General features: G+C 47.6%; 2 protein-coding genes across 2 annotated transcripts in view; both read right to left on the bottom strand.

Annotated features, from left to right (window-relative positions):
* gab2 (GRB2-associated binding protein 2) overlaps positions 1 to 14,191 on the bottom strand; it is a gene marked incomplete at both ends in the record, with an annotated part of 38,500 nt that extends 24,309 nt beyond the window's left edge. Inside the window, one exon of the mRNA XM_084437999.1 lies at positions 14,120 to 14,191. Coding sequence (XP_084294125.1) covers positions 14,120 to 14,191 — 72 coding nt within the window. The remainder of the gene's footprint in view (positions 1 to 14,119) is intronic.
* Positions 14,192 to 15,166: 975 nt separating this feature from the next.
* Positions 15,167 to 19,507, bottom strand: nars2 (asparaginyl-tRNA synthetase 2, mitochondrial). Its single transcript, XM_084447135.1, has 14 exons — positions 19,195 to 19,507; positions 19,002 to 19,111; positions 18,789 to 18,909; positions 18,374 to 18,514; positions 18,101 to 18,181; positions 17,884 to 17,984; positions 17,632 to 17,764; positions 17,213 to 17,311; positions 17,091 to 17,128; positions 16,924 to 16,990; positions 16,619 to 16,756; positions 16,351 to 16,448; positions 15,463 to 15,489; positions 15,167 to 15,364 (listed from the first exon to the last, which is right to left on the bottom strand). Exons 1-14 carry the CDS (start codon positions 19,342 to 19,344, stop codon positions 15,220 to 15,222), a joined length of 1,449 nt encoding a protein of 482 aa, XP_084303261.1. The 5' UTR covers positions 19,345 to 19,507; the 3' UTR covers positions 15,167 to 15,219.
* Between the last annotated feature and the right edge of the window lie 2,869 nt (positions 19,508 to 22,376).

The raw sequence follows: 22,376 nt of genomic DNA, 5'->3' as shown, positions 1-22,376 counted from the left end.
TGCTGTTCTCTGTCAGAGTCCTGGGCACATGAACATCGACAGCCACGTCGTCTCCCCGCCCTCACCGGGACGTCTGCTGTTGTCTTCCTCTTCTGTAACGGCGGTGGCTAAACGGTACAGTAAATGGTACAGTACACCTTGTGGAGAGCCCGTCAGAGACGAGGTGAACGCCGCACGTTGGACTCAATTTTCAACCATTGCAAAGAGAGGCATCACGTAGCCATTAGATGAAACGAGCTGTTTGAACAGCTGAGCGTAACGGAGCTCTGAGACCATGGCCGGGTCAAGGACGAGGAGAAGAAAGGAGTAATATGTTCTCAGGGAAACGCAGGCGGGGAGGGGCTGATATCATCTCCAGCGCCTATCGGAGGGCCCTCCCGAGGCCCAGAGCTCCACCTGGTTCTCATTTCATCTCCTGCCAGACCGATAAAGCGCTGGGCTGGGTGGGCTGTGCGCAGGTTTAACGAGCAGCAGCGGTGGTGCTGCGTGCGTTCTAACATGGCCGACACCATTACCTATGGTGCTCAGGGAACGAACTGCAACAGCAGCTGGCCGTCTGTAGTTCAAACGGTAGTGGTGGTGATGACGTCACCGGCTGCTGCTGTCAACAAATCCTACCGGCGTCCTCGTGTGTGGCTCGAGGGCGTGGCTACAGAACAGGAACAGGCAGAGGTGGTTAGCCAAGCAGAACTGCCCTGGCAGGGCCATCAGTGAGCAGCCCTTTTAATGTACGTCGGCACTAGACCGTGTACTTCCTTATTATCACCAGAAAGACCTTGTAGCCGCACAAGGAATCGCAGGAGCAAGGATAGGATAAGGGAAGACGACAACAACCAAGCTGTATCAAACATCCTGAGGTCATGTTTCTCCTCTCCTTACCTAGTCCTCTCTCTCTCTCTCTCTCTCCCTCTCCTCTCCCTCTCTTTCTCTCTGACCACGTTTCAGTGATTGGTTTATCGTTCCACTCAGGCCACAGCCCTCACTACAGACCATTTAAATATATGGCCTTTTCCAGGGAAGAGGCGTTCTTAATGATGCCTGCCTGAGTTATTCCTGGCATCTATGGACTATGACCAGCATATCAACACCCCCCAGAGCAAAAGTTATGGACCGACGGCTACTGGACACACACTAGCTAGTAATCTAAGAGGCTTTGTGATACTATAAATAGAATCAGTAGATTTTCCACAGGAAAAGCAGCCGCTCTCCTTATTCACTGACATGCTTATGCAGCTACTCCATGTCCTGCTGATAACAGCCGCTCCACTGGCTCTGGCTCCATAAAACACTACAACAATGCGGAACTATAAAACATCCTCCAACCGAGCGAAACGAGTGAAGCTGAAGTGTCCTCTCTGTAAATGCCTGTTTTTGGTAGCGCTGCCTTTTGCCAGCAGTCTGACTTGCGTCTGGTCTGGAGGAGTTAATCACTGTGGAGGACACGACGAGATGAGCTAACCCGCCCACAGAGCATGTCATCCATCATGGTGGCAGCACTGGGGAGAGAAGGCGACAGCAGCTACTGTAGCTGGGGATGGAAGGCTAGGAGCAGCTAGCTGAGCAGCTACTGTAGCTGGGGATGGAAGGCTACTGTAGAAGCAACTAGCTGAAGAGGGAGGCTACAAGCAGCTACATTTTATCATCCCAAATCTCAGCATCCAAAATTTCCCCCACAGGGATTATTATTAAAGTATATCTTATCTTAGCTGAGGGAAGGCTAGAGCAGCTAGCTGAGGAGGGAAAGTTAGAAGCAGCTAGCTGAGGAGGGGAGGTTAGAGAAGCTAGCTGAGGAGGGAAGGCTAGAGCAGCTAGCTGAGGAGGGAAGGCTAGAGCAGCTAGCTGAGGAGGGGAGGTTAGAGAAGCTAGCTGAGGAGGGAAGGCTAGAGCAGCTAGCTGAGGAGGCGGGACAGGCTGGACTGCTGCTCCTCCAGCTCCAACCTTCCCCTACTGCCTACTGCTGGTGCTGAGTGATGGCGGACCCTGGACAAAGCCAGCCTCACTACCCACTGGGAAGCATGGGACACAAAGACCGAAACCAGGCGTATCACACGAACATCACGTCTGCACATAACTAGAGTGTCTTTACACCCACACCTGCTTGAGTGGCAGAACCGGTACTCTAGTCTCGAGCTATGCTGTGGGAGATTCATCAGCGTCTGGTCTGATCTCTCCTTCCCCATTTCTCTCTGCGCTAACGAGAACACTAAAACCATGACCATTGCGTGTTAAACTGAACGAGAATCCTAAAACGATATGAGATGATAACAGGACACACCTTGGACAGATTGTGATGCAACTGGAGCACACAGAGAATGGCCTGTCAACAGTGTTTCAGCCCCATCCTGGTGATTTGAGAACAGTAAGCATCCTTATCTAGCGTTGCCCAGCATCTAGATGCCTGCAACTGCCTTATTCAATCATCAGGCTTTTTACCTGCTGCTCCAAAAAGGCTTTCATTTGACCTGGCTGCAGTCTGAGAGGGACAAGAGGCCAGACACCACCGCCCAGCACAGCGGACGAGGCGACAGCTGCTATTTTAGACCAGGGAAGGAAAACAGCTGATGACAAAGGAGGACACACAAACATTGTTTTGAACAAGTGAACATCTAAATATAGAATCAAAACTGGTTTGTCCCACCAATTCCCTTTCAATTCACCAAAGTCTCTTCCTATGCTGGTACCTGTGTTCTCCTATTTATAGCCAGGCAAAATAATAGTGCGATCAAAGCAAACCAAAACAGACAAAAGGCCCTTCAACACAATTACTGTACTGAACATGAGTAAAGCAGTTGTTATGTGAATTGTGGACACTTTGTATAAATATACTCTGCCCCTGCAATTTGTGTGTGTGATGTTTATCACTTTCAGTCACGGTGAGTTAGACTTCTAGGGGTGTGTGAATAAGACAGAGCAGACCACCGCGCATCTCTGCGTGCTCCTGGTTGGGATCCAGACCACCGTGCATCTCTGGGTGCTTCTGGCTGGGATCCAGACCACACTTGAGCATGAACTGCTAGATACGCAAGTGTCAGCCAACACACTTACACAAACACTAACCAAACAGGTAAGATGGCCAAGCTAAAGGTCATCTCAGTCACACATACGCACGCACGCACAAACACACCAGGGAGGTTGTCTTTGGTCCTCTGCTTTCACCTGCTACCTGTACAGCTTTACCTGTGGCAGCAGTGTACACACACACACACTCAGCAGTACACACACAGCTGAACAAACAGCAAGGTAGAACGTAGGGGTGAGTATTGGCAAGGACCTCACGATACAATACGTATCACAATACATTGTGATATGATACAATACATATTGCGATACTCCACGTAATTTACTGAAAATTTAAAAAAACAGCTGAAATTACAACTCCATACCTCGCTCTCTGGAGGTGATCCTGAGGGAATGTAAGATCATTTTAAATCCAACACATAAATAATGTACCTATGACTGAATTCTATCCTTCATTTTCTATATCCATATCTACTCCCAGTCTTGTTCTGTATATTGTCCTTGTGCCTAGGAGGGCTGGGGTATGAGGGTTGGGGTAGGAGGGTTGGGGTATGAGGGTTGGGGTATGAGGGTTGGGGTAGGAGGGCTAGGGTATGAGGGTTGGGGTAGGAGGGCTGGGGTAGACGGGTTGGGGTAGGAGGGCTGGGGTATGAGGGTTGGGGTAGGAGGGTTGGGGTAGGAGCCTAGGAGGGTTGGGGTATGAGGGTTGGGGTAGGAGGGCTGGGGTATGAGGGTTGGGGTAGGAGGGCTGGGGTATGAGGGTTGGGGTAGGAGATCTGTATGTGTAGGTTTTGTGTATGAAGGATTTGATTTGTGTGACTGTAGAAGCTTGACATCAGTCACATCAGACCCCCTGCCCACAGCTCCACGGCTCCAGAGCCCTCACTGTTACCAGGTAACATTCATTCTGAAGTCCAAACATATCTCAAGGACGGGGTCCACTCCTCCCATACTTGTACTAACAAGAAGACAGGCAGTGCACTAACAGGAACGCCCCTGGCTCAGACACACTCTTGGTCAGGGCTGGGCATTTGTTTTCCAGCTCCTTTCTACTGTTTTATGAGTCCATTACCGAGGGAGGGCTGAGCGGGATCCCATCCCAACCCCCTCCCCCAGGGCCTGTCAGGGTGTGTGCGTGTGTGTGTGTGTGGGGGGGGGGGGGGAGGGGGGGGGGGGCGGCAGGGCAGGGATGGGAGAGAGGAGAGGAGCAGAAGACAGAGAGGAGAGGAGGAGGGCAGGGGAGAGGCTGGGTGCAGCCAAGCTATCTCCTCTGATTTCAGTCAATAAAGCCTCATGAGAGAGAGAGAGAGAAAGAGAGAGAGGGAGAGGGAAAGAGAGAGAGGGAGAGGGAAAGAGAGAAAGAGAGAGAGAGAGGGAAAGAGAGAGGCAGAGAGAGAGAGAGGGAGAGTGAGGGGGAGAGAGAGAAAGGGAGAGGGAAAGAGAGAGGGAGGGAGAGAGTTGGAGGGAGAGAGAGATAAATAGAGAGAGTAGCAGTCCTCTCGGCCCTGACAGCTCCTGCGTTGGAAAATGGACTTAAATGATTCCATGAACCTACACCCGGGCTGCAAATGAAATCACAAACACAAATGTGTTTTCCCTCCCTCTTTCTCTCTCTCCATCATGCAGTATCGGTGTTGTTGCGAGGCCTGAGGCCTGGACGACGACAGCAACCGACTGTAGTGTGCAGTGATTTAGCCCCCTCTTTCAACAGCAACAATAAAACAATCACTTCGTCCACGATGGTTCTCTGGATGGTTCTCTGGACGCCGGCCGGGTGAGGGGATGTGGATACGGGATGTGCTCGTCTTGTGAAAGCAGAAAGCATGCTTCTGGTGTCTGGTGGGTGAGTTGCAGAGAGCAACGACACAGCCCAGGCTATCTAGTGCTAATCAATAGCGGGTCACATGACAGCCCCGTTCCAGGAACAGAGAGGGCTTGAGAGAGAGAGAGAGAGAGAGAGAGAGAGAGAGAGAGAGAGAGAGATGCATAGAACGACGGCTGACACACCCCCAGGCCCCCAAAAGAACACTACGACTTCAGACTTGCAGAGGGAGAATGACGGGGTCATCGTTACGAAAAATGATCAACCCATATTACTCTGCTGCTCCCAGGTCTGTGCCGCTGGGGTACAGTAGAAATGTATGACTGGCAGTTATATGACAGTCAACCGTTTACGCTCAACTCAAATAACTGGCTGGTCAGCCTAGTCCAGAGAGGGAATAGGCCTACTCCCTACAAGGATGAGAGGAAGACAGACAGAGACACAAACAGACAGATAACACAATTTTATGACACACGTGCACACACACACAGCAGCAACAGGAGTAGCCTAAGCAGCGTGTGTCTGGTTCTCTGCGTGTCCCTCCTGAGCAGGTGACGTCTATCTGTGTTTACATGCGTGACATCGGTTAATAGCAGCGGTGGGTTAAATAAACCACGCTCGGGCGCAGAGAGAGCGGGGAAGGTCGCGGGAGTTTACCCAGAACCCCCCTGTCCCTCGCCAGGCAGACGCTACACAGACAGCCTCGCTGGCGGGCTCTACCGCAACGCGTTTGCCGATCAGTTCACGTCGCACAAACATAATCACAGCATGCCAACAACGCAAGAGCTTTTTCTGTCTCATGTGGCTCGCTCACATCGTCCGAGCGCTTGTGCGAGGAGATCCGGGTGACAGGGCCTAGGCTACTACCTAACAGTACCAGAGGAAACCAACTTCCCGCTCCGCTCCGGTTTCTCCAGTCAAAACAGTGACCTTGGGAGTGACGGCAGCTGTGAGACACGTGCAGATAAGACCCCGGCTCTGCTCCCACAGCTCCAGACGCACGCTGCCGCTAATGCAGGGAGGTCGCACCAAGACCATATCTCCCCTCACTGGTATCTCCTTGGTGTCTCCTGTGGACTCTACTCTACTGTTTGTCACTGATTCCCAACCTTACAACACCCCCTTGATCAGGGGTCGGCAACCTTTACTATCAAAAGAGCCATTTTTGGCCATAAAATGAATACTAAATCTGACTGGAGCCACAAAACATATTTGAGCTTAAAATGAAGATATTTCTTCCCCTTAGATTTATTTTCAGGCGTGGTGGTATATGCACCCAGGGGGGACACATAAAGGGGGGCAGGGGTGTCTAGGGGGAAATTTTGAGCACCAAACACTACATTTCCTGCATTCTGGTGGATTTCTATGCAGTCTGCTGCTATCTAACCTGACGCGCCAGATAGTTTGCTTCACATAATCATCTGGGAAATCTCCTTTGGTTTGGAAAAGGGCAACACTTTCAAAATTACTTGGCAGGTGATTGGATGAACTATCTGTGTATCACCATCTATCACGCGCTAACTTCAACCGCTCCTCACTGTCGTCACACTTAAACCCACCCTGCCTGTTTGTATTTCAAATTCCTCACAACCAACGCAGATTGGCGAGATAATTTTCTGATCTGGCACAAAGGGATCTTTATGGAGAGTATCCAGACTGATTTGGTCTCACGAGGCTAGATGCCATCTAGCTAGCTATCTAACTTGAATGCCAATATGACCATTTATTTTAGTAATAAATACATGTATTTAATAGTATTATATTTATTTAGTTATTCATTTCCATATAATGTTTGTCAAAGCCAGTGAGCCACTGTAGAGGGGCTAAAGAGCCGCAGGTTGCAGACCCCTGCCCTATAGGCTTTGAACCCTTCTAACATGGTGTCAAATACTGAAATGGGAGTTTCATTACTATGTGCCTTGACATTGTGTCTATGGGGCTGATCAAGGCGCTATTCTACAGCCCTGCCGTTGACGACGTCAGCTTCAGTATTTGAAGTAATTGAATCCCGCCGTCTCCATTCAGAGAGCAATGTTCCACATGATGCGAAAAAAACCAACCCTCACGAATCTATGAGGAGATATATAATCGGCCTCAATTGGTAGTCGAACACTTCCAACGAGTCCTCTCTGGTCCTGTCGTCCCCGGGACGCCAGGCTCATTCATCCTGGGCCCGCCCTGACAGTTTAACTAACGGGGTGCTTTATCTTTAATCAGAAGTCTTTGTGTCGTTTCCTCTGCCTGCACCATCTGCTCCGCTGTGGAGTGGTTGTGCCCATGTGTGTGTGTGTGTGTGTGTGCGTGTGTGTGTGTGTGGCTGCCAGGGAACGCAGAGAGCAGCTCCTCTCCCTCTGATTGGAAGCTGCAGAGTAAATATAGAGCTGGTTTCTGGTTTGAGATGCTGAGAAGGAGTGAAACCTGAGAGAGAGACAGGAGACGAGAGGCTCCCTGAACCCTGTCTTTGAGACGCCGCGGGGAGGGAGAGGGGCGACCGGTTGTCAGGAAGTGAAGAAGTAGGGAGGCGGATGTAACTTGTCTGGTCTGTCATGTCATCAGCATCCTCATGCCTCACAGCATCACTAGGGTTGGAGCAAGGGTGAGGGTCACGAGAGAAGAAGAAGAAGAAGAAGAAGAAGAAGAAGAAGAAGAAGAAGAAGAAGAAGAAGAAGAAGAAGAAGAAGAAGAAGAAGAAGAAGAAGAAGAAGAAGAAGAAGAAGAAGAAGAAGAAGAAGAAGAAGAAGAAGAAGAAGAAGAAGAAGAAGAAGAAGAAGAAGAAGAAGAAGAAGAAGAAGAAGAAGAAGAAGAAGAAGAAGAAGAAGAAGAAGAAGAAGAAGAAGAAGATAAAGGGGAGAGTGGGAGAGATAGGAGAGAGAGAGAGAGAGAGACAGCCATAGGTCAGAACAGATCAGGATGTTCCAGCGATAAACATGGAGTATGAATATGATGAAAGGGGAACATACTGTTGTACACGTGAATGTCAAGGCACTGTAGTGGAAAATCATTCAACCAACAATAATTCCTTAGAGTCTGCTAACGACATTCAGAGGCAATCTGCAATATGTAATAGTATTATTGACAGAACTCGTTGGAATTATCATTGTAGACCTATCGACAGCGCACATGAAATGAACTGGGTGTGACGATCAGATGTGAACTTTTGTCAAGCTTTGTTTTACATATGTTCACTTTTCTGCTGACTGGTACACTGGGAACGCAGGGTGAGGACTGTTCAATCACCATGTTCTCCCTCAGAAGCAGGGTGAGGACTGTTCTAGCACCAGGTTCTCCCTCAGAAGCAGGGTGAGGACTGTTCTAGCACCACATTCTCCCTCAGAAGCAGGGTGAGGACTGTTCTAGCACCAGGTTCTCCCTCAGAAGCAGGGTGAAGACTGTTCTAGCACCTGGTTCTCCCTCAGAAGCAGGGTGAGGACTGTTCTAGCGCCACATTCTCCCTCAGAAGCAGGGTGAGGACTGTTCTAGCGCCACATTCTCCCTCAGAAGCAGGGTGAGGACTGGTTCCAGCTCCTTGTTCCATCTACCCCAGCAGCATCTCTGATCAGAGAGCCGGGAGCTGCACACTGGAACCACACATGACACAGTCAGGGGGCAGTGGGGGCAGCGCTGGCTGACTGATTTCATAACACTGTCCTAGTTCTGGTTCAACACTGTTACATAGTCTCCTCTGCTGCTCTCTTAGAAGTTTGTAGGTCAGACAAAATAAATAGGCACAGTTGGTTCTCACAGCGGCCGTAAGCGCCCTAACCCTAAAACCCTAACCAACCCTAACCCTAACCCAAATATAAAGGTATTTATGGGTAACATGTTTGAAATCGGTGAGAACCGTGAGAATAGTCACTGCCAAATAAATATTCCTTATCTGAATGCGTGTTTACTAGTATGCAAAACAAGAGCAGCCATAAGAACATAAAATGGTCCAGATAGCCTGTGGATGATCACACAGAGCAGGCAGACTGAAAGCAAAGCGAAAAGGATATTAGATATTTTCTAACAAGGTCCCACCCTACTGGATGCATTCTCTCATGATCCACAACAACAACAACAACAACAACGGTGACATGAAAGCAGCATCCACCTAGGGAACAGCCTGCACCCATCCATTGAAAATCAGCCAGCTTTGTTGAAAACTATGTTGTTGAAAGAGCCGCATTCAACGTTTCTCCCCCCCTGCCTCCTCCCCTGATTCACGCCTTCATGGTCAAACTGAGACTTCACAGGTGATGTCATGAACAAAACAACACCATCCATGCACAGGAGCATTCTCAGTGGAACCATTCTGTGGATACTATAATGTCAATATTTACATTGTAGTCATTTAGCAGAGGATATTATCCAAAGCAACGTAATACCTACCCCAAGTTTGTCTAGACTGTAATAAGCGAAACAACAGTACATCCCAGTCATCGTCAGTCAAGCCCTCTCTCTATAAGTGCCTTCAGCAGTCAAAGTGCTACATCGTATATACATGTGAGGGTCGGGGGTTGGCCCAGTGGATACAAATATTAATCTAGCATGATCAGCAATATGATCTAATTCACCCCTCCTATGTAAAGGGATGAGATCACATATGTGTGCTGATCTAATATAACGCTGACATCATGTTGCAGACCATATGACATCACCAGGAGGGTCCTCAGCTGCAACAATCATGGTATATCTGACCCCTCCTCCCATGGAAAAGGTCCCCCAGGGAGGTCATACGTCACCCAATTGGCTAATGGACTCAAATGCCATACTGCTCCATTTACATACGAAGCGGTTGAGTGTTGTATCACTCAGGGTGTTTTGGGTTAACATCTCTTAGCCAACCATCACTTAGCCAACTCTGGACAGAATGAGTTCAAATAAGCACTGGTTTTACACATACTAGGAATTTGTTCTGGTCAGTTGGTGCACAACACTGATGGATAGAAAACGAGACTGGGTGCAAAGACGTGACGGGACAGCGCAAAGACAGGACAGCGCAAATGACAGCGATAGTGTCAAGCAATTCTCAACGACTCCCCCCCTCCAGACATTTAAGCTGCAGTTGAATGAGCTTCGGGGTTTGTGCGCAATCTCTGTGACGTGGACGGACGGAAGTCTGAAAGGGGGTTTGGCCGTTACCCTGCAGAGCCCAGAGGCTCAGAGGCCCGTCCTCATGAGGGTCATATGACTCAGGAACCAGGGCCTTGATGTCTGATGTCTGTTTTAGATGTCTGATCAACAGCCCTGAATAATCCGATTCAACCATGTCTCTTCCCAGTATCAATCAACATAATATTCAATTATTTGAAAACAAGCCTTTCTTTATACTATGCCTCTAATAATCAAATTCAATAAATTAAAATGTTTCAGCGTTTTGATGTGTTCCTCTCCTAATAAGTTAGTGCACTCAACAAATTTAGGTTAGAAAGTCTGAATATAATGTACTGTGTGAAATGCAAATAAATGGCACTCAGTGGTAAATTAGCTGCTAATTTGCAGACATGGACAGACCCATGCTATGGAAGACCACTGCTGGTCCAGATCCCAAACAGACAGGCCCACGCTAGGGCAGACCACTGCTGGTCCAGATCCCAAACAGACAGGCCCAGGCTAGGGCAGACCACTGCTGGTCCAGATCCCAAACAGACAGGCCCAGGCTAGGGCAGACCACTGCTGGTCCAGATCACAAGAGAATAATCAATGGGATCTCATTCCGTTCTGGACAAAAAAAACAAAGCGCTGCTATAGAACATGGCGATCAGGCGATCTTGATAGGACAAAAATACATTTCTAAAAGCCCAGACCAATGTGATCCATTTTCCTGTCACGGGACCTCTGTCACAGCGCTTCCTGTAGGTGCCATCCAAAGATAGTCTGGCATCTGCTTTTGGTCCCATAATTAAGTTTTGAAGAGGATACACATGGGATGCACAGAGGCACAAGCAAAGGTCAGTTCTGGATAGGATGCACACAAGCACAAGGTTGGTTCATGGCAAAGGACAGGAAATTATGACCAGGCTGAAATCATCCGACAGATCTTTGGGGTGCGAGGACTGGCGGTACTGTAGTTGTTTTTCACTTTGGTTATCATTCTACGGCCTATGGATATATTGTTACTTATCGGATTCCCATTCAGATTCAACAAAGACTTATTTGTTATGAGATTCCCTCCCCGTGTGAAGGGGAACAACTTAATTGAAGACTGCATCCGACACGGGCGTAGCAGTCCCAAACACGTCCCCCGTCCGAAGCCTCCAGAAGGAGTGGAAATCTGACGCCTCGCAGATAAAAGTTAAACAAGGAAAAAGTGTGTGTGCGAGCTGTGTATCTGTCAGGGCAGGAACTGGGAGGCGTTGGAACTGACCTCTGAGGGTAAGGACTTCCCCAAGCCCCTCTGCAAAACAACACCGGGCCCAGCTGACAGTGGGACTGAGTCTGTTTGTCTGACCGCCCTGAAAACCCGCCCCCCCCCCCCCCCCCCCGCGTCTGCTCCCCCATCCAGCGGAGGGCACAGGCCAAGGGGCCCCCACACACTGGCAACAAGGAATACGAGAAACCATCACATCTCTCTGATATGATCTGTCTGGTATGTGGCAATGCCTTATGTGAACGGGCATGTTTGGGAGATGATGTCAGACACAAATATGAGCAGGTAGGCGGCCGTCACCCGCGGTGCGGCTGGTTATTCTAGATACTGCCTCCGCAGTGTGTCTGAGGAGGATTCCCCTGGTAGAAGTGGACACCCATGCGCGGCTCATCCAGACTTCATCCATCCCCCTCATCCCAGTAGAACAATGACTGGGGTGAAGATGAATGACATTTGTCAGCTTAGGAAGAGGAAACAGTGGGGCCTTGTAGTGGGGAAACGCCGAGGTCATCCACCGTTTCCTCTGTTCACATTTATTACTGCCAGTCATGGGACAGAAGCATTAGTAAACTCTGTTACACAGTTATAACAACCAGCTCACAGTGGATTGTTACTTCAACATAATGATACCCGACTATGAAGTGAGTTGTATCTTCATTCGGATATTCCATTAAATCTAACTTCCAAGGGTTGACCTTGAACAGGGGTAGACGGATGAGTAAGTCTGCTGGAGGTTCCGCTGGTGAGGAACATGAGCCACAGAGTCTGACTAGAGCCACGGAGTCTGACTAGAGCCACGGAGTCTGACTAGAGCCACGGAGTCTGACTAGTAGCTGACGAGCGGAGAGCCTGAGGGGAACTGGGGCGGGAGGCCTGTGATCCACGGCCATGTGTCCTGACTGTTAGTCATTTGTTTTCATGTTCCTTGTACCCTGCTTGTTCTGGACAGAAGTCAACAGCGGGAGCCAGGCCACTCCTACCAGCCCCTCAAGTCCCGCCCATCTCTGTTGCCTCGGTACCCAAAAAAGATAATCGGACTCCAAACAAGTGATTCATAGGGGCTCTGTCGCACGGAGAACAATACCGGGCCTTGTCCTGAAACTGAAACACACACACACACACACACACACACACACACACACACACACACACACACACACACACACACACACACACACACACACACACACACACACACACACACACACACACACACACACACACACACACACACACACACACACCTCGCCGTGCTAATACTACGGTCACATACCCTGGTCATGTGGCAGAGGAGAAGCCAGATGGCAGCTGATAGTGGAGGGAATGAGTCACCAAGACCCTCAGGTGTTGGTAAACAAAGAGAGGTAGGATTCACCAGGATACGACGGGTTCACCAGTTCTCCGCCTCTCAACTGCCACTACTGTTTTGCTCCCGGTCTTTGCATACGATTTGCATACCATAGTTGTGGTGGAGGTTCAGGTTCTCACAGAGGATGACATAACCCTGCAAAGAGCTGTAGTAGGCGGGCGCGAGTCTGGAGCCTCACTCTAACTGTGTTCTCAGCAGCCCTCAGTAAAAAAAAAAAAGACACTTTGGCGCTGGTGGTAGGCACAGCAGTTGCTTAAAATATCTCCCGACATTAGGATGTCCCCCATGTCAGATGACAGCAATCCTGCTGGGTAAAAGGCCTGCATTGTCCACCGCCTTCCTCCTCTCACAGACTTTAACTGGAAGGAATTTTAGATGGACTGATTACTGTGTTAAATCTGCCTGTTCTGGACATTCCAGATCATTCCACAGCGTCTGTGTGGACTGGACTGTGTGTTTGGTTGTTTTGTTGGTTATTGGCTGAGAGAGAGAGAGAGAGAGAGAGAGAGAGAGAAAGAGATAACAGTGTTCAGACAAGGAGAGAGACCGTGCCCGCCCCTCTCAGCTGATCACAGCCACAAAACAAACACGTAGCATGTGCCTGTTGATGTTGTTTCTAACCGTAAATGCTGTTTATACAGTGTTTCAACAGTCCATGTGAGCTCCACTCCACTGTGGGCTGCAGCTGCTCGCCCAGGCCGACCTGCTGCTCCCTGTATAAACACAGGGCCGCTTTAAGTGGAAGACAACGAGGAAGTCAGTCAGTGTGCATTTTGAAGACATAAAGAGATGGATTTCCAGATGAAACAGAGATGACATCATGGCAAAGCCAGTTCATAGGAACACGGAGACCTGGTAACGCAGCTCTGTGCATAAACACGGGACAGCTGTGTTTATCACAGGATTGTCTCATATAGCCCACTAGCTGCTATCATGAAGCCTATTATCTAATATTATAAACAGGAAAGATTCCACAATGTCCCGCACCTGGCTTTGGGGCAGAAGAAAAAAAAAAAAAAAAGATCCGGTTCGGTCAAGACGTGTTGGTGATAACTACAGTAGCCTACTGCCATGATTCCCATTTATGATTGGTCAAACCAAAAACGGTTTTCTGTGCCACTGAGCTATTTGGTGGCAATTACAGAGACAGCTGTACACAGTGTTAGGGGCCAGACGGCGTCTCCGTGGTATACAGGACCCCATTGTGAGCTGCCTCCACTGAGGAACAATAAAATCTGTCCATAAGGGAAGTTCACACTTATATTTCAGAAATGTGAGTTTTAGGTTACTGCTCCCCGTTTTAAAATGAGGAGGGGTCCTAATATTTAAGCGGTAGCCTACATGACGTTTCTCCAGATGGCAGTTTGGTGCACCTGCTGTTACGAAAGTCCATCCATTAGTTCCAAAACCACGAGTAGCCTACTCGTCTTTTCAGATGCAAGATCATCACATGCTCGCTGTCATCGGGGCAATAAGCCTGTATAGTAAACGGGTTGTATTAGATCCTCCCCACCAAAACAACCTACAAAAAATGTGCACACAAATCGCTTTTACTTACATATCTTCTTAGTTTCTTCTCTGGCGGCGACTTTCTCAGCCAACCTTGGAAGATGATTTCTCCCCCGCTCATGTTTATTTGTTTGTCGCGGTGCCTGTTACAGTAGAACAGCTCCTCGTGTCCTGCGCTGCTACTAGTGCATGACAGGTCCCACAGGGTGCCTGCTCATATAGGCTAAGCGTATGGTGCTCTCGGAGTCGGCCGCTCTTTGGTGCAGTCCGCCCCCATTTAATAAAGCAAAGCTGGGTTTGAAGCGGTGCCGTCCTTGACCCCGCGCACAGAATCCCACCACGGAGCGCAAAGTTAACCAGTCTGTAATCACGCAGGGCCAGTTAACACGAAACCGCGGGTCACTCGACTGATCCAGTGGTGTAGGAAGTAATGTTGGGTGTCTGCCGTTTGTTTTCCAATTCTCACCACGCCCACTTAAGTAAAGGGATGGGCTGCCCTAAGATGATCACCAAACAGGATGGGGAGAGGGCTTTACGCACGTCCAGAGGAACCCGCTGGAAAGTGTATAGAACGTGTAGTCTAGGCTATAATTGGGAATTGATCTTATAAGATCAGCTCCCAATATCAAGTCTCAATTAAGTCCTATAAAACTATTAACATTAAACATAAAATACGTTGTTACAGTCACTGCACGTCTAAGAAAAGTAACTTTAAAGCACAACTGAGCGTCGAAGTGATAGGAACATTTTCGGATTGCACTATGCAATAAAATATATACAAACGCATACCTCAGTTTTCACAGCATGTGCTATGAATGTGCTTTACATGTGGCTCAGATGATGGGTAAATGTTTTCCATTTGTCCCATTGTTTTCCTACATTGACAACGGTAGTATGCAGTTGATACGATTAGTGGAAATGACCCCACCTGGTGGACACACTTATGCACTGTGTGACCATGCACTTTACTTTCTATCCTACTACAAACACATATGGCGTACTGAAACATTGTAGCAAAAATACAAATAGTGAAATTATATTAAGGTGGAAATAGGACCTTTATTAAATAAACAGAAGATGAAGGAATCCCCATGTTTTATCACCTGTGTAGTCGTTGTGTGCAGGACAGGTCAAGTGTAGGCCTATTGTTTAAAGAAGGCAAGAGTGGGAATATCTTGGGAAGGGAATGACATCTTTGATGTTGTCCACCCCGAGGATACACTGTAGGTACCGCTCAAACCCCATTCCGAATCCACCATGGGGAACAGAACCGAACCGCCTCAGGTCCAAATACCTGCAGACACCAGTGAGGCATTAGGTTCAGGAGTGAATAGTGACTTTACTCACATCTACGCATGGTAGTCTAATACTGACAGAGAAAACCATCCTTACCATCTGTATGTGTCTTCCAGTCCAGCCCTAAAAATACACATGCATGTGCATTATTATAGATGCTAGTGTAGTCATGATCAAAAGTGGGAGTGTGTAGTGTGTACAGTATGTGTAGAGTGTGTGTGTAGAGAGTGTGTAATGTGTGTACTGTGTGTAGAGTGCGTATAGAGTGTGTAATGTGTGTACTGTGTGTAGAGTGCGTATAGTGTGTAGTGTAGTATGTGTAGTTTGTGCAGTGTGTGTAGAGTGTGTGTAGTATGCGTGTAGTGTGCATGTAGTGTTTGTGTAGTGTGTGTAGTGTGTAGAGTGTGTGTAGTGTGTGTGTAGTGTGAAGAGTGTGTGCAGAGTGTGTGCGTAGTGTGTGTAGAGTGTGTGTAGTATGCGTGTAGTGTGCATGTAGTGTTTGTGTAGAGTGCGTGTATTGTGTAATGTTTGTGTAGTGTGCTGAGTGTGTGTAGTGTGTGTAGTGTGCAGAGTGTGTGTAGAATGTGTGTAGTGTGCAGAGTGTGTGTAGAGTGTGCAGAGTGTGTAGTGTGTGTAGTGTGCAGAGTGTGTGTAGCGTGTGTGTAGAGTGTGTGTAGTGTGCAGAGTGTGTGTGGTGTGTGGGTGCAGTGTGTGCAGAGTGTGTGTAATGTGTAGAGTGTGTGCAGAGTGTGTGTAGTGTTCAGAGTGTGTGCAGAGTGTGTGTAGTGTGTGTAGTGTGCAGAGTGTGTGTAGCGTGTGTAGTGTGCAGTGTGTGTAGTGTGTGTAGTGTGCAGAGTGTGTGTAGTGTGTGTAGTGTGCAGAGTGTGTGTAGCGTGTGTAGTGTGCAGAGTGTGTGTAGCGTGTGTAGTGTGCAGAGTGTGTGTAGTGTGTGTAGTGTGCAGAGTGTGTGTAGCGTGTTCTTACTGAGCCAGGCGGGCCCTCAGCACGTCAGACCTCTCCTCTCTGAGGGAGCCTCCACACAGCTCCCCTACCCCCGGCACCAGCAGGTCCACCGCCGCCGCCTGGGGACACAAAGGTCACCACACTCTGGGTGACAGCTGTACGCTTACCCTAACTCACAATGGATGAACAGGCACAGTCCACTGGATAACCAGGGCCACGGGGATGACACAACAATGAGAGTGCACTTCGTCCAAACCGGATCGATCCGGCCGTGTTTCGCCGGTCTTACTGTGTGTCGGGGATGGTCCCGGTTGTCTCTTGCGTAGAAGGGCTTCAGCTGGTAGGGGTAATCTGTGACGAAGAGGGGGACGTTGCCACAATGTTTGACCAGGTACTTCTCATGCTCCGTCTGAAGGTCACAGCCCCACTGGAGAACGGAGACAGTTAGTATGAATCTACAACGAGGGTCCGACCGCGCACGCTGGACCGCTGCAGCGTGACTGTGTGTAAAGGACAGAAGTGTTTAGGGTGTAAAATAGGACTGGATTTGATAAAAGAATATACGCCATTAAAAGAGCTTAATGTATGACTTACGTCTGTTTTAAAAGAAAACTTCTGCGAGCTGCTGTTCAGGATGTCTATTGCCTCAGTGTAGGAAATCCTTAAGTAAAGCAAACCAACCATGAACCATGCAATCCAGCAGGGGGCACTCAAGTACATTCTGCATTAGGAATGGCATGCCTATCATGACAACAACTTACACATTAAACTTCTTCTTCAGCATCAAATCCACATTATCCTTGGAAGTAAAGAAGAAAGTTAAACTCTGTTGAGGGAGGACACTTTAATGACCGTGGATACAGGGAGAATCCTACTTCCTCACCCTGTGTCCAGGTGCCACGTGTTTGTGGAATAACTCCACATCCTCAGGACAGCTGGCCAGGACCTGCTCTGTGGCAGCCCTGAACACGCCCTCCATGACCTGGAAAAGTACGGCGGTCAGAGCTGGTTTCGAGGGCATTCACGTATTAGCTCATTGGATAAACTATCAATAAAGTATCCATCCACCCATTCATTTTATATATATATACATGTATATATATATATATATATATATATATATATATATATATATATATATATATATATATATATATATATATATATATATATATACACACACACATATATCCCTATCCATCCATCCATCAATCCCTCCATCCATACTGCAGCAGCTGAATCACTGGGTCAATCACACTGGTCAAACAGATGTGACCGAACTCCCGGCCTGCTGGGACCTGCCTTCATGAGGTCGTCGAGGGAGCGGGTGAACGAGACCTCAGCCTCCACCATGTAGAACTCCGCCAGGTGCCGTCTGCCCTGCGAGTTCTCCGCTCGGAACGCCGGCCCGCAGGTGTAGACTCTGGGGAAGGCCCTGTGGGCGGAGCCAGGGAGAGCGTTTTACCAGGGGGCGACAGTCGGATGACAACACAGGGTGGGTATCACTCTATATTCGCTGAGCTTCTCTGCAGAAGTGAAGAAGCGATGCCTCACCCAGACATCACCTCCAGATGCAGCTGTCCAGACACGGTCAGGTACACCGGGACTGAGAAAAAGTGGGGGTTCTCCTTATCCTGGTCCTGTTGGCCTGAAGGCTGTAAGAAGTACAAATCAGCCTGTTGCAGCCTATATATAACAAACAACATCAACGTATGATAGTATCCTGTAAAAAATAAAATAAAAGGAAAGAAAAAAGGAATATACTACTGACCTCAACCTGAAAGAGTTCCCCTGCCCCTTCACAGTCATTTGAGGTGATCACTGGGGTGTGGATCTGGATAAAGCCAGTTTCCTGCAGAAATCGAGGAGGCATACAAACAATATCTCAGCTCCTCATCCAGCGCATAGCCTCGTCCCTCTCCGGCGATGTTCTCATCCAGTATATAGCCTTGTCCTTCTGACGATATCACTCCTCATCTCTCTCTGATAATGCTCTCAGCAACTCATCCAGCACATAGCCTTGTCCCTCTGATGATGTTCTTACCTTGAAGTATGTATGTATGGCTGAGACTGCCTCACTCCGTACCCTGAGCAGGGAGCTGAAGGCATTGGTTCTACACCTCAGGTGAGGAAACTGTCTGATGTACTCCAGGCTGTGTCTATCCTTAATTTTGAAGGGAAAATCCTGCAAGATGGAGACAGCTTGTTTTCAATATGACTGCATCTGATCACAGCCTAGGGTTTAACTCAACCTCAAACAAGCCTTTTAGGCTAAATCAATAGTCTAAAGACAAATTGTGACTCAAAATGTAATGCACTCTAGAATACAATATATGCAGTACGAGTGAAAGGTTTGGACACACCTTCTCATTCATGAGTGTCCAAACTTCTGACTGGTACTGTATAGGCTATCTGAGTAAAGCAATACACATGTAATGTTGTATGGATAGAATGCCCACCACAGGATTGCATTCCCCTACTACATCTATTCGGTCTGCTTTCAGTTCCACGGCCTGCTTTGGACTGGGGCTCTGGACAAGGCTTCCATCGACTTCTACGGCACTTCCATATGTGAGCCGCCTGGACAACAGAGCAGAACGGACAGTGATGGGTATGGCGAGGATGTCTAAATTAATTGCTGCATTTCTGACCGGCGTCGCCTCAACTCTCACCTGTCACTGTGCTCTGAGCTGGCTACTACCTGCAGAGACTGCAGGGAACTGCCGTCATTTACGTGAAAGAACAGGTTATCCTTCTGTGCTCTGACAGAGCGAACCCATCCCTAGAAATGGAAATATGATGTTAGGGTCAGGCTACCTGTGGTATCTAGCCAGGCAGTGCGACAATAAGAACATCACACAATACCTGGACAGTTATATTTGCTCCCACTTCAACGCTGGAAATCGCCTCGCATATCCGTCGCTTTTTTGGTGTCTTCTGGCAGTAACATCGAAGGCTACTGATCATCCCTCTGGACGCTATCAACAGACATTCATACACCCTGGCTGGTAACATAGCTAGCTATCGTTAACTGGCTACAGTACTGAGGTTCCATTAAGAAAAATAATTAGACGGTTTAAACACTGGCGACACAAAGTCCCTATTATTGAGTTGTTTCTATTTGGCACTCAACGCATCAAATAATTGTGCCTACATTCTAGGTTCTCAACTTGCGGGGTTGACATTCACGTTGTCCACCCGTCATGATTTCTGAACCACTTCCTGTTTGCGCTCTTGCAAGGAATTTCAAAATAAAGGTCACGCAAAACAAATGTAAGTCTGTTATTTGACTGTGAAAACATGTAAAAAGAACACATTCTGTCCCAAATACAATAAACACAAACAAAATAATCTATAATATTTTGAAATATATCAACTAAAACAAAACATAGTTTACATAAGGTCAATTTAGTGAGGCAGCACCTGCACCACAAGCCCCCTCAATCAAGGGGTGAAATGGATTCAGGACAGTGAGAGGAACACGAACGTAATAATACTGGTAAATGTATGTAATGTCCACGTAGGTGTGGAGGACATAGGCAAAGGCCCCTCACACCAAGAGGACGATAAACTCAAGAAGACAAATGGCTGATGAAGGTTATGGGTGGACGGGAGGCTGGGAGGATACATCCTCTTTGAGGTCCACAGCAGGTGGAACCAGAAAGGTATGATCAGGAAGCAATTATTCAACCCAACAATCAAATGTTTTCTGCCCAAAATTTGCATCATATTCAAATGTAGACCTATCGTTTGTGCTTGTCTCTTACATGGAGAAGAGAGAAGCCTAAATCTAGATGACCCAATCGTTGGTGTGTCAGTAGGCTTCTTTAAAGCGGCAATATTTCCTACCGCTAGATGGCAGTAGAGACTTGTTTACGGTGGGGGAGCAAAATTTCAGGCCATAATTTGACAACACAGGCAGACATGCTGGAATAACAAGACATGGCGACTGGTAGGGGTGAGTCATTGTAGTTGAAAGCTATTAGGATGCCCAATGAAACAACCTGATATCAGGTGGCTTTACTTTTAACCTTTTCAACTCCAGAACCCGTTTGGACCCCAAAGGGTCCTTTATGAACAGTTTATTCTGTTGTTACACACATGCTATAGCATGATGACCACCATGCACCTCTGACTCTGGTGACTCCATGCAGGGACCACCACGTCTAACTATGTAGCATGACCACCACTGACTCTGGTGACAGGAACATTCAGACATTCTGGACCAGACATGAGCTCATGGGCGTCGGAACCATTATAAGTGAGTGGGACAAGTCCCACTCACTTTTTAGGTCCAATAATATTGGACCCAACCACTTTTACTATTGTTTTCTGCACTTATCTACTCAAATTCAGTACATACACTTTATGTACTGAAATATTGAGGGACTCAGTGTGTGAGGACACTTTTTTTTTCTTTTTCTTTTTTTTTTACCAGCATGTACCATTTTCTTAGTCACTATTTCACTTGGACCCCCCCCCCCCCCCCCCATAGTAGCCTACGCTTGGTTTGCTCCGCCTGCAATACTGCGCGGGCGTTTTCATCCGAGTCTAGACAACTATACCCGAGCAGACCCGAGCAGACCCGAGCAGACCCGAGCAGAGCAACTGAGAAAAGGTAGATTCAACAATACAGCTACATCATAGCAGCTAGTTTTGCCATTAAACGGTTAAAATAGCCTTAAAACGCATTGTAGGCCATCATTGGGGCTTTTACCCTGCCATTTACTGCAGCATTATGCATTGATGGAGCGTACCTTCATAGCTAACTTAGCTAGCTAACGTTAGTGCCAGATAATGCTGTGTAGGCCAGGACCAGTAGCCTAGCTCTGCCATGGTCCGAGTTGACGCTGGATCTTTCCCTTACTTTGAGCAGCACTGTAATGTAGCTACATTTTCAGCTGGTCTTTCTGAGTGAGATCGTTGGAAGCACGTTTTTCGAGTGGGTCTCTGTGTCCCGGCTGCATTTGTCATCCGACTCGTTGTGCCAACAAATGAATGCCCCATATCCTATTATGGCTCATTCCTTTGGCGCCATCTGTTGGTTTGCATTTGTAATTCTCTAAGACGACTCTTCATTATAAGACGTTTTTCTATGAATTAAAGCACAAAGAATCATATGACTACAAAGCATAGGCAGCAGAGCAGACAACAAGTGACACACCGCAAGTTCAGGAGCAGACAGGGAGAGACAGAGAGTCACATATAAATTAGACTTTTGTTGGCAACATTATGAAAGCTTGCCAGCTCTCTTTCTCTTGTTGAAGAACAGAAACATGTAAGGGAAATGTTATTTAGTATGTTAAATTTGTGCAGGAAATATAAATAAATATCTATATATATATACAACATTATTTGATATTTCTCCTCTTGTTATAGCCAGATAAAAGTAACAAACCACCTGTAAACATGCTCTAGAATACAGGAATTGGCATCTCTTCGCTTCAACATTTTCTGAGGAAGGGCCCCCAGACTCCCCCCTTTTGGTGTCCCACCCACTTTCGTTTCCCTTCCAACACCCATGCATGAGCTTGTTCCTCCTCCCAAGCCCTTCGCTGGGGCTTCCTAGCTCTCCCCAGCCTCAGGGTGGCTGTTGTCCATGATGATGCTGCATGCTTTCTCCATGTTGCGCTGGGAGCAGATGTGCTGGGGAGAGCCTCTGGCAGCATGGAAGCACCATGCCAGTTTCTGTCAAATATTTGTGGTCTCAGAACCTGTAGAGGGCATCCTCTCTCTACAGCCATTCCCATAGGCTCTCACAAAGAGTGTCACTGCGCATTTACCTCAGCTTGCACTCCCAATAGCATTTAAATCTATCTATCTATCTATCTATCTATCTATCTATCTATCTATCTATCTATCTATCTATCTATCTATCTATCTATCTTAGCCTTTAACTAGCTCTTTTTGCGCTACTGCACTTCCCACAGAGCAAAGTGAGAGAACAAATTGACTAATTAAATATACAATTGGCGTAATAGAGAAAAATGTATCTACAATTTTAAAATAAACACTAAACCGTTATCAGAAATAACACATCACACATT

Source organism: Borostomias antarcticus (genome assembly GCF_949987555.1).
Source record: "Borostomias antarcticus genome assembly, chromosome: 1".
Classification (NCBI taxonomy): domain Eukaryota; kingdom Metazoa; phylum Chordata; class Actinopteri; order Stomiiformes; family Stomiidae; genus Borostomias; species Borostomias antarcticus.
This window is presented reverse-complemented; position numbering and strand designations above follow the sequence as displayed.

What these genes read in the sequence shown, in the direction of transcription:
- nars2 (XM_084447135.1), bottom strand. Translation starts at nt 19,344, where the DNA reads ATGTTACCAGCCAGGGTGTATGAATGTCTGTTGATAGCGTCCAGAGGG. An exon ending in CCCTCGACGACCTCATGAAG is followed by an intron (nt 17,312 to 17,631) that starts GCAGGTCCCAGC and finishes GTACTTTTCCAG; the next exon opens with GTCATGGAGGGCGTGTTCAG. An exon ending in AGTTTTCTTTTAAAACAGAC is followed by an intron (nt 16,757 to 16,923) that starts GTAAGTCATACA and finishes TCCGTTCTCCAG; the next exon opens with TGGGGCTGTGACCTTCAGAC.